Below are 12,652 nucleotides of genomic sequence, written 5' to 3' on the forward strand. Positions count from 1 at the left end.
CGTAAATATTAACGTTGAATTTGATTAATTATTCTAGGCATAACGTATAATTCCTTACGTAAAGCGATTAAAGTACCTAACTTATAAGTATACCTTGACTTAGTCTATGTCTAATGAGACATAGAAATAAACTTGAATGATTATATGTAATCACTGCATGCGATGAGGCATGGATGTTTTAAAATATTTTTTGTAAAAATTGTCTGATTATTTCTTAACAATTATTATAAATCTCTTAAGATGTATTGAATATATATTGATGATAGTCCTAAAATTGACAATAAATTGTTGATATCAGTGAGAACTTTATTTTTTCATATGGGTATCGCTAGTGAATGCTCGTTAAAGAATTGTAAAAAACTAATATTGCAGACCATATAACTATTAGAATTGACAGAATTTGTTTTCCATACATATTTGATGGATAATAATAATTATTGCTTCCAAAAGTGTGGGACAAAAGGAATATAAATACGATTTTGCAATTTACATAAACCTAGTGTTTAGCATACATACACTAGCATCGTTACCGACATTTACATACTACGACGCCGTCAACACGTAAATTCCTAAAGCAGTTCATTATATTAATGGCGATCTTCCATTAATCCAGTTGCGCGTAATGAGAGACGCGTCGACGTAAATAAATATTATCGCTGAGTCACAGCGCGGCGCTGGATCAACGCCGAATAAATCAATACGCGCTTCCCAATAAAACTAACGGTATTTATTTGTTCAAGCCCCCCATAAATAGTATTGAGAAAATATTCTAAGTATAGAATATATAAATATAAAGAGGAATTAGATTAAGGAGAAGCTGCCTTGCAAACATGTTGACAAAAAATCCTTCTGATCTGTATTTTCTACATCCCTATTGTTAGATTTCTTCGGTTCAGGAGGATCTGGATTCAAACCAAGTATTTTGTTAAATGAATTCTCCTTAAACAGTACAAGCCATCGGTTCTCAATTTGAACTGTATGTTATGCAGTCGGATTAGGAGAGTGAGGCAAAAAAAATGTTTCTTTATATTAATTAAATTACCTATATAAAAACTAGAAAGTTTAGTTTGCTGTGGTAAGAATACAGGAGTCCTGAAAAACTCAGGAATATTAGGGAGTGAAGATATCTGCTGAATAACAAGAGAAACGGACAGACAAAGTTCACGAAACTTCGATAAATATCTCAGAAGATCTAGAAAACAATGTGAGAATAAAACGTAAGTCAATGGCTCAACTATATTCGGACCCCTTGTGATACTTACACTAGGTCACTAGCAGGTTCGTTGGATTACAATCCTCTCTCTTAGCAGAACTTTTACACTAAATGGAAGGTAAAAAAAACACAGAAAATATTGGTTACGGTTGGCCATTACCGTAATTTTTACTAATATTTACTAACACATATAGAATATAGATATATTTAAGTATGTAATTAATGAATTAAAGATTAATAAAATGAATGAGCACCATACAAGTCCTTCGGAATACATAATGAGATACAAATGATACATAAATACGTAATTAAACGATTAGGTCTATTGATGTTCATCTCGCAAATTAGGTGACTCATCTATTATGAATACGTAATAACTGTTTGTAAAAAATACAATGTAGACTTGTCACTATTAACTGAAGTGAGTCATATGTTACGGAAATATTTCTCAATAAAATGTAGTAAACATTATTTTCATTATTTTAACTTTTAACAATTTATTTATTGAATAAACGTAACGTATGTAATCTTCAGGATACTTCTATTTTAAAAAGATTTGTATTTTAACCATCTGTAACTTTTAATATAAAACTAAAAGAGAGAATGTTTTTTCCTTGCAAATGCAAATGCATTCTCTTATAAGATGAAAGCTTGCACCTTATTCTACCACCTTGATGGGAAGCGTTAGTAGAACGAAGAGAGTGGCTTCGGCGATCGAAGCCAAAAGAGACCAGCCAACTACGTACAGGACATATTACATTGCACAAGTGGGTGCGCAGACATGGATGAATTATAAATACAAATTAAACAGAGTAAAATTCTGTGGTGCTGCCTGGAATTCAACTTCTGATCTGAATCAAGATCCACTGGACCATCTCGACTTTCAAATAACATAAATTTTCACGAATATACTGAAATATAACTCAGTCAGGAAGAGTTTTGACGAATATAGATTGAAGTCCTTGGCTAATAAACGTAATAAATTAAAGAGTCTTAGAGTTTCGAATCAAAAACATCAAAGAAACAGTTACAAATACACAATTAACATAATTTCCAGAATATTTTGACACTGATAAGTGATATATGTGACTTAGTTACACTCGAGTCTATGCTCATGAAACAAATTCGAATCTTAAGTTTATCTAAAATGTAAACATATATTCATAACATATAATGAAATATTATTATTGTTGCATACGTAGTAAGGTACCAAAAGCGATACAAACAATAGGTATACTCGTTCAAATGAAATTAATAAATGCACAGTATGTCTCCATTGTGTGTTCTCTCGTCTGTATAAATAGGCCAAATATATATGTGTGAACACTAATTACTAATAATTAATTAAATAATAGGTATTCTGTAATTTATGAGAAAAAAATTTTTTGCATTATTATTTACATTAAACGTTAACCCTCACCGAAGCACCAAGGTTGAATAAGTAATAAAACTTCTCCTTTTAGATGAGCCTACGTCCAGGAGCGAGATATTACCAAATATATAAAAAAAAGAAATACTTCGAGCTTTGATACACGATCAGCGCGGGTGGTCAGTTAATGTAGTCGTAATCTTCGCACTAAATCGTACACTAAAACTGAATTCTCATTTATTTTTGGACTAGCCCAAACATCGGCAATTGAGTGAATCATCCTGCCTCCGAATAATAATACATCGTAATATTTTGCCATACAAGGCGCAGATACCTAATAATTAATTTATTATGTTGTGTTTTGAATCAATTTGTCTCTTTTTTTATTTTGAGTCTTATGTCATAATGTACCTACATTTTATTTTCTTCTTGAGGCGAGGGTTCGGGACTAAATCCAAAACGCGGCTTTGCTATGTAAATTATTTTGCTTTGTGGAAACCTTTCTGGGTAGGTATCACCCACTTATCAAATATTCTACGTTTGAAGGGTGAGTGAGCCCGCCTAACTATAGGCACAACAGTTTAGTTTTATTGACAAAGTGAGTTATTGTTAATATTTCTTACAGAGCCAATGTCTATGGGCGATTTTGACCACTTTCTATCAGATAAGTCATTTCTATAAACAATAATAATCCTGGTCCCTAAACTTATTATAGTCTATATTGGACCCTGCTATATCTAATATCGTTAAGTCTGAATCTGCTAAGAATAAATAAAAATATATTTTCCTCACTTGAATGAATTCTCACTCGTTTGCGGTGACGAGTAGGCAACCGACTCCGATGACTTACTTCGAACTGATGAACGTTCATTAATTTATAATTGTGATTTATATTGTTTTGCCCTTACATCATTGCTCCAGGATATCTTATTCGACTGTAGACCTGGAGGTCATTGGTCATATCTGTCCACAAATGCAACAGCACGAAGGAAGGAATAAAGTAAGTCTAATAAGGCCTGTGCTTGAACTCTTTCCAATCGTATCGGATTATCCTCCCATGTAATGCGCAGAAAAACACAGTAGTGTTTACACTCCCACGCAGCACTGTATAATATAATGAAGAATAGACCCAATGATGGTAATCGGTCAGGGGTTCATTACCATCATGAATAGAGCGAATAAACAGAGGCATAATTTTGAATTAAATACGTAAAGAGCCTACTAACACTATTTATTAGAAAATGCAAAACATTTGCATGGAGTTTATGTGTTTCTAAAGTGACAGCCAACTGTCCCTGTAATATTTATATTTATTTGTATATAGTAGTAGTTTTTCCACAGTCTGCGCGGTATTGTATTTACGGAACTATATTTGGATTTTATTTTGTAATTTTTCATTTTATTTATCACATAAAAAATAACAAACAAAAACAATAATTCAAGACAAATTGTAATATTACCATATAAGGTTGACAACTTATTTGTTGTCGTCTATTCTCGAGTCGTATGCGTCAACGATAAATTAAACGAGAAGTTCGTTCGTAATTATTTGGGTTTCTAACAACTGTAAGCATCCATGTTCTATCTGTTTTTCATTTCCGTTTCATATATTAAATAAATAAAGGGGATAACCGAAATCTTACTACTGTTACTTTTATTTTTTATGTGTAATAATTGATCTTGAAGAAACACTGCACAGAGCACAGATAATGTACACCTATGAGCTTTAACATGTTTTATTCATTGTGCTTGTCACTACACTCGCTCTAAAGATGGGTTATTTAAATTTGAATTTCAGCAGTAAAAACCATTTGTGTTTGGCGTTTAAACAATTGATTAATGATACTGACTCTGGGCCTACACAAAGCCTTACCACAACTCGCTACTAAATAATAATATGCTTCTATTGAGATTTGTTTGTGCTTAGAGCACGTCTTAATATGTTATATACGTTATGTAATGCACTCGTAGTTTATATATAATTTGAATGTTGCAACATGATTGCGAATTTGCTAACTATCGGTTGGTCTCACTGCGATAAGATGTTACAACTTTTTACGATCGCGAACTATTAACAAAGAACGATATGGCACGTGTTGTTGTTCATGTACAACGCGAACAGATTAGCACCCGTGATGAAAGTAAAAAATCCTTTGGCGTCAGAAACCAGATCATACACTTTTACTATCTTAGAAATGTGTATCATAATTCGACAACATTGTTTTAATATTGATGTTAGCGGGAATCCGAATAAATATAAAAAGTTCTGTGATGTAATCGTACGCTCTCACACGCGTTACGAGCGCGCGGCCACTGGCGCGCGGCCAGCGCTTTGACACACGTCACGAATTTACCCAATTAATGCTTCATATGGGAAATGATTTTTAGAAAATATTTATTTTTAATTAAGGATACGTGTTAATAGTTAATTATGTGTGTAACAATTATTTCATCATCGATTTTTGGGAAATTACATATTTACATTTACAAGAAATGAAACTTGCTCACTCAAAATAACCACTTGTTTCTTTTATAAAATTTAACTTATATATATGAATTATTTATTCAAATCTATTTCCTTGTATATTCTTACAACGATGTTGCATCTTCATATAAGTATAACTAAATAATTTGTTACGTAAACTGAAAGTGAAAATTCATCTTTTATGCATTTGCATAAAAGATGAATACTTCGTTCAATTACATTTAATTACGTTCAATTACATAAACCAAAATATAATTATTCTATTACTGTAGGTTTCACTTAAATTTGCTCTATCTACTAATTGTATTTTATTGCTGAGGCTGTAAGTTTAATCTGTGCAAATATTATACATAACAAAAGCACTGTCTGGTTGTTACGCTTTACGGCCAAACCATTAATCCGAAGCTTGAAGATTAAGGATATTCGCTACGTTTCATGTCTAAAGCCAGACATGCAACCCTTCAAGGCAAGAGTGTCAATTTTTGAATCAGAGTTGTTAGCGTAACTACGTACATATTTCGACAACCTCCATGCTCGAGTGGTGTGTACACCGGTTTTCATGGGTACGCCGCTCTGAGGTCCCGGGTTCGATTATCGGCCGAGTTGATGTAGATTACCATTAGTTTTCTATGTTGTCTTGGGTCTGGGTGTATGTGGTACCGTCATTACTTCTGATTTCCATAACACAAGTGCTTCAGCTACTTACATTGGGATCAGAGTAATGTATGTGATGTTGTCTCATATTTATTTATTTATATTTAACAACTAAAATTTAGGCGCGTATTATGTTTTATTCCGATAACTTTCTTTAGCGAATTCAAAACACCTACGATTGTTTTTGCAGAACGCTGATACTTTATCCGAAGGAACGTTTCGCTCCGCTTCACTTTTTTATTATTTTGTAAAGATTCCGCATTATAATAGAGTCAAATATCTTAAAGGGAATTTTAATAGCATCCATATACGGTATACAGAAAACGGAATTTATCGCGTGAATCATAAGGAGAGCGTAGGACGCGTACGGTGAATAAACTGTCTTACCAGTACAAGCAATTTTAATATTTACATTCTATATTTTAATATTATCTTCCCATAAACAAATACACAAGAAAAATTGCGGCTGCGCTGCTCAGACATTGACTAACGATGCGTTATTTATAGCTTTTACTACAAAATCGAACCGCAAACGTAAATATTCTGATACGGTTAATAAATCAATAGTTTTGGGGAACTATTGGAGCTTATTTTTTCCTTTCCTTAATTTTACAATAACAATGCAGCTTGTATTGGAGAAGCATAAATTATTATCGAGAATTGAGATGCATTGTGTGAGTGTTGTTACTAAATGTTTACGCAGTGATGTAAACAATAAACGCTTCGCTTCAATGACAAATTTATTAATTACGCCAATGTCGACAAACTTTATAGAATTATTGTTTTAAGCAGACATAAGGAGTGTTGTATTTTTCTATTGCAAATGGTCGTTTCTCAAGGTTCAATTTTAGGTCACTTTTTAATCTACATTCATATATAGGTATGTATAGGGATGTTTTGCTGGTGTGGACCAGTCCCCGGAAATGGTATATTATTCCTATTTTCGACAGGCGTTGCTTTGTTACACTTAGTAGACACAAACATTTGTACGTAACTTATAAATTTATTGACACATTATTTGTGATTGATTACCATTGTTTGCAGATTATATTCAAATGTCAGGTTAGTCTTAAATGTCAAAGACACAAAATTACGCCAATGTCAACAGTGTACATCTCCAAGATCTGTAATAATTATTTGAAATACTTAAGAGAATTGAAAATTCTATTGAATACAAATTAAATTATTATTAAATAAGGAAATTGATACTTAGAACACTTAGAACTCCTTATTAGAAGAAAATTGTGATTATCGTTAGGTTTAATTTGAAATCTCCAGTAAGATTTTGTAGTACTGGTAAAGTAAAATATGTTAACAAATTCATCGTATTCATAGTAAAACTATTGAGAAGTATGTTAGTTAAGAAATGTTTATCATTTTCTGTTTCCGTCAATAAACCGAATCAAATTATATGCTTATGTACGTTTATATATATTGTTGTCTATTCAATTTAAGAAAAAAAAATAACTACTAATAACAATAATTTTTGTCAATGGAGCATACACACTACACTAACTAGTAGTAAGTTTACATTTAATTTAAATAACGATTCAAAAGTTCGAATAAGACTCTACTTTAATGAAGACTAATAAAATATCGTATTTGTAATTTAACCACATTATACAATCATTGATAAGGATCTCCGAGTAGTATATTTAGAAGAGTCCCAACTCCACAGTATGGCATCGCACGTAATACATTCTGAGCACAATTGCGATCAAATAGAGGTGATAATTATATGCAGTCGTTAAGTGTTTGTCTCCGCGGGAGTCGTTTTGACACATGCCCTATACGGGCAAGCCGCTAGCTGAACTTTTCCGATGTAATGAAACGACCAAACAAATTTCTCAACTGTAAGTGACATTAAATATAACTGTTTATATTTGCATTCGTGTTTTATTAACGTTGCTGTTTCTGAGAATATTTATTAGCCAGAGGTTCGTAATAGAAGAGAAGAATAACCTTCAAGTTTCGATGTTTGTTTTAGAAAAGCCAATGCGTTAAATAAATACCAACAAAATAACTTTTAGTAACTGATTGAACTTTATAACAATATTCACTTTGTTAAGAATTTAAAGTTTTCCGATTAGGAGACAATGATTAATTGCAATCACCAATCAACTCAATTCAGCGTGACGCGATCTTTCTCTACATCTGTTTCGATATTGGTAATCGCTATCGTATCAATGAATATTCCCAGCACCGGCTAGTAACTGCAAACATCCACATGAATCGAACGTACAACTCGTATACACTGTTTCACTTCCATTTTTTTTTCGAAAACGCGTAAACAAAACACTGCGAATTTAGATTAAAACGAATGCAAATTCATAATCACCTCCGGCGTCGGGTAGCATTTGCGACATCCAAATCTCTGATAGAGGCACAACACTCGCGAGACCGTGCGACCGCGCTGGCGAGCGCAGGTGCTGACGGACGGTGTCGGACGGTGTCGGACGGCGAGGGACGGCAGCGGGCGGCGCGGGCGGTGACCGGCGGTGACGGGTGGTCTGCGAGCACGATGCACTGCCGATGCGCCTTATCAGCACAGGGGTCGGAGGCGAGTCGCGCGCGCTGCGTTCGCGCCGTCTAATCTAAATACAGACAACGCGGCCCCGACCAAAATCGCTCGTATTGCTTTCGGTTTCCATACGGCCTAAATTTAGAGGCCGCTCGCTACAGAAATAAATGCGTTTTTACGTGTTTTTCACGAGTATTAGACGGGAATAGAGAGCGTTTTCGCGGAGGCTGGTGCCGTGCCAGCGCGCCGAAACCCGAGATTCGTGCCGTATTTGGCGGCGCGCGATCAGAGACGCTTTTGGGTATTTAGTTTCGGCGAGCGCCCCGTGCGCCCGCGCCCGCGGCTAAATCGAGCCGCTTCCGCTGCGCCCGCGCTGCTTGCGCTGCCTGCGCCCGCGCCGGCGCCGCAGCGCGGGATCATACCAAATATAGTCATACGTTTTCACGCTACGAGTAACGGGACGACGCAATCGGAAATCAAATTTATTGCCGTCGTAAATTTAGAATCGATTTTTACTTGTATAATCAATAACATTGATTCATTGTAATCGGTAATATTTGAGTTTACAATTTAAGCAATAGTTCGATCAAATATTAATAAGTACTCAAAATGAACGACACTTGCACGCAGAGTGCTGACCTATATTCGTGCTTACAGCCGCTTGCCGGCGCGCGTATATTAGAAGTAAATTAATGCATCACTGATAAGATAGTGTTGCGTCAGAGAACTGGATACGGCAATAAATAAATCAGTAGGTAAACATTATTAACGATGTACACGCCGCTGAGACTACCCCCTGGATGCAGCGCTCGTTTGCACCACATTGTTAAATATTAAATTAAATACCAATTTAATATATATAGGATGTTTTTATAAGCTCTTGTACAAATAAATGTCAATAATAACAATATTTTCCTTCGTTGAATGAGACACTGTAGCGTGGGTTTTATTTGAAATTAAATAATTCCACGAAATCATAAACTGTGACCGTTCCGGTTAATAAAAATAAATAAATAAAATAAACTTCATTTCATATAAAAAGCATCCATAGTGGGTTAGTAAAAATAATTAAAAGTGATATCTTAATTAATATTTGGTCACAATTTCGTTGCCGGTTACACACAAACGTACAATATGACGCACACTTGGAGAATCATATCTCTCAGCTGTCTTTAGGATGGAGTCAGAGCCGGCCCGTAGTCTGTAGAGCACGGAAGCAGATATATTATTATTTATCTTATCTATTTAAAAATCGTCTGTGGAAAGCTGGGCTAGGACCTTATCTACTGATGGCATGGAGCTTAATCCACCGTGCTTCTCTACTATAAATGCTATACTACTATAAATGCGAAAGAACTTAATGCGACGTATGCATTGTTTTTCGCAAGAATTTCTTCGCCAACTTCGTACGAGATTACTTTTTTTTTTGTTTTATGGTATTGGTTGGCGGACGAGCATATGCGCCACCTGATGGAAAGTGGTCACCATCACACATAGACAATGACGCTGTAAGAAATATTAACTATTCCTTGTGTGGGACGCTACATGTGTTGACACGTTGGCCCCATCTCATATCCGAGAAACAATGTTAAGAGCCGGTGCCGCTGCGGAAAAAGCTGAAGCCAAAAAAATAACTAAATATTCGTGTATTATGTCTAATTACTTTTTTGTTCCATTTGCTGTCGAAACGCTTGGCCCTTGGAGTAGTGGTGCAAAAAGCTTCATCAAAAGTATAACACCTCGCCTCATTGCCTCCACTGGTGACAGGAGGGCTGGTTCGTTTTTTGCCCAGAGGATCGGAATTGCGATTCAACGGGGAAATGCTGCTAGCATTCTTGCCACCATTCCACGCGGTCAAGATTTATACAGTAACTAGTTTTAGTTCATATTTGTATATATATATTTAAGCATTTAATGTTGTTAATTCTTATGTTATTAAAGTTTTAGAAATTGGTTCCTTACATTGTCAATGTGCCGCCTTGGGAACTAAGATAAATTAATTTTAATTTGTCCCTTGTTGTTTTGTTTTGTTGTGCCCGTAGTTACACTGGCTCACTCACCCTTCAAACCGGAACACAACAATACTGAGTACTATTATTTAGCGGTAGAATAACTGATAAGTGGGTGGTACCTACCCAGACGGCCTTGCACAAAGCCCTACCGCCAAGTCATGAACTATAAACATAATGAACCACAACAATAGTCAGGTCGACCTGTCGCATTCAACCTTCCGACAACTTTTGTTGATGTTTTTCAACAATTGCATTTTCTAAACGATAAATTAAAAATAAACTGATACACGCGAATAAGCGAAACGAGGAAACATAAGTCGATGTCTAATTAAAGGCATCGCTTCATTAAAGCGCCCGGTAACATTATCGCGCAGCTCGCTTCGCTGTTCACATTTCATATTATAATTGTCAGACCGCTTTATGCATAACTCTGGCCAATTAGCATGAGCTTAAGTCCCTATAGGCCTACAATTTGCATGTCGACGGTAAAGGGTACAGTGGGACACGTATTTGCAAATTGGATGTTAAATATACTTTGTATTTTGTTACTTTCGGTCATTATACATTAAAAAACCTTTAATGCTAAAGTTGTATGGATTTAAAATGCGCGTATGACGTTTCATTATGACGTTTGCATTTGCAGTCATTTAGTACCTACTTCACTTTGATGTGTCAATTTGCTAATCAGAATTTGTATTTGATAAAATAAAGTCATTTCAGATGAAATAAATAACATGATCAGTAACTGTAGTCAATGAGTATAAAATGATGAGCTTAAAAGAACATATATTGTATGTATGAACATATGTGATACGAGCAAAACTGTCTGTAGTTGTCTGTCGTATACTCACACTAGCCCCGAAACGCCCCGCTACTTCTGATATAAGTTTTATGTGAATTGGTTTAATAGATCTTCAATTAGTCGTCTCTTTATTTTTTTAGATTTGAAACACATCAGGAAATCAAGAAGATTATAATTCGGAATAAGCGGCCTAACAGAGTTTTCAAAACCAAACGATAATATGATAGGTATAGAGTTGGGTACTATTACTCCATTTATAAATTTGACAGAGTTTGGCCTTCTTTCATTGATAGAAAGTTTCTGTATAGTTAATAACATCCCGTTCCCATTCATGCTAGACAGTGTCCTTCCGTTTACCTCAATTTGAAGTCCAAAAAGTCACTCCATCATTTTCGATCTGCTTCTCATCAGATATCTCAATATATTGATTATTGAACCATAATAAATACAAAAAGTTATTGAAGAGTTGTTGAAGTTATATAAGTACTAAAATACATTAAGTATATTTGGTCGTTTATCTCACAGTACATCCCACGGATCTAACAATTACCTAAGGTTACTTTGTAGAATCCGACCTTTTTTAACTTCTATATGTTTATAAAAAAAACCATCACTCACAATTTCATAAGCTAGTGTGGCATCGCATGTGTTTAAAACAAGTACAAAGACACAAGCCGTCGTTCAGCCGACTGTACGAACTGCCTTGACCATATTTAATTGTTCGCTTACGTGGGACTCGATATTAATAATAAACTAACGCCTCTGGCCTCCGCTGACACCATTACAGATAACTTTGGCAACTGCAACTTACTGGACCCGCTCTGCATATCATTATAAATAATATTATTATTCTATTCCGTGTCTTAAATCCATACATTAATTAATTTAGGAATGATATGACAAGTATCAAAGTCGCAAAAGCTCAACGGTACATGGTATAAATGTTGGGAAACCTCTTTATGATTTTTTTTCTTTTTTGTGACATGCAGGCGGAGTGAGGGAGAAAAGGGTCTAATGGTAATATTAGAGGATAAAACAAGTTAAAAATATATCGCGTCAGTAATAACACAATGGACCCATCAAACCGCATTGCAACAGCACTAAGCACATACGGTGTTAAGTTTGCACAAAGTCCAATTCTGGAGTATATGTTTTCTCCTTAATAATTATCTAGATCAGAAATAAGTCAAAACTATATATTTATTTAAATACTGTATCCCACAACAATAGTAAATTCCAAACAAAGGTGGGATTGACAGTGCATTCCCTACCAGACGATTAAAAGATGTATGTCATAAGTATGTGCAAAATAATTGTAGATAGATACAATTTCAATAAAGTAGAAATATTAAATACATAGTTATGAATGTTTTGTTATACACATATAATGTAAAATATATATTTCATACCTATCTCATATCGAAATTATATCTCGTAAAGTATTCTACTGAACGATCGATTAATTCAGTTTTACTGCTAATTACCTACTTAATATTTCATCGCTTCTCTTTTTTATTTTTGCCACCACATACATCGGGTATAGTATTGATAAGCAATATAAATGTGTATCTGCAAAGAAGTCGTAGCTTCCAGACG

At 34.8% G+C, this 12,652-nt stretch overlaps 1 protein-coding gene across 2 annotated transcripts in view; it reads right to left on the minus strand.

Annotated features, from left to right (window-relative positions):
• LOC124538873 overlaps positions 1 to 12,652 on the minus strand; it is a 31,897-nt gene that overhangs the window by 5,649 nt on the left and 13,596 nt on the right. The window contains exon 1 of one of the 2 annotated variants that reach the window (XM_047116116.1): positions 8,060 to 8,440. The exons of the other annotated variant lie outside the window; for it this stretch is intronic. Coding sequence (XP_046972072.1) covers positions 8,060 to 8,087 — 28 coding nt within the window. The 5' untranslated portion in view covers positions 8,088 to 8,440. Of the gene's footprint in view, positions 1 to 8,059; positions 8,441 to 12,652 lie in introns of those variants that run through there. 2 annotated transcript variants of the gene reach the window in all.

Source organism: Vanessa cardui, chromosome 21 (genome assembly GCF_905220365.1).
Source record: "Vanessa cardui chromosome 21, ilVanCard2.1, whole genome shotgun sequence".
NCBI lineage: Eukaryota > Metazoa > Arthropoda > Insecta > Lepidoptera > Nymphalidae > Vanessa > Vanessa cardui.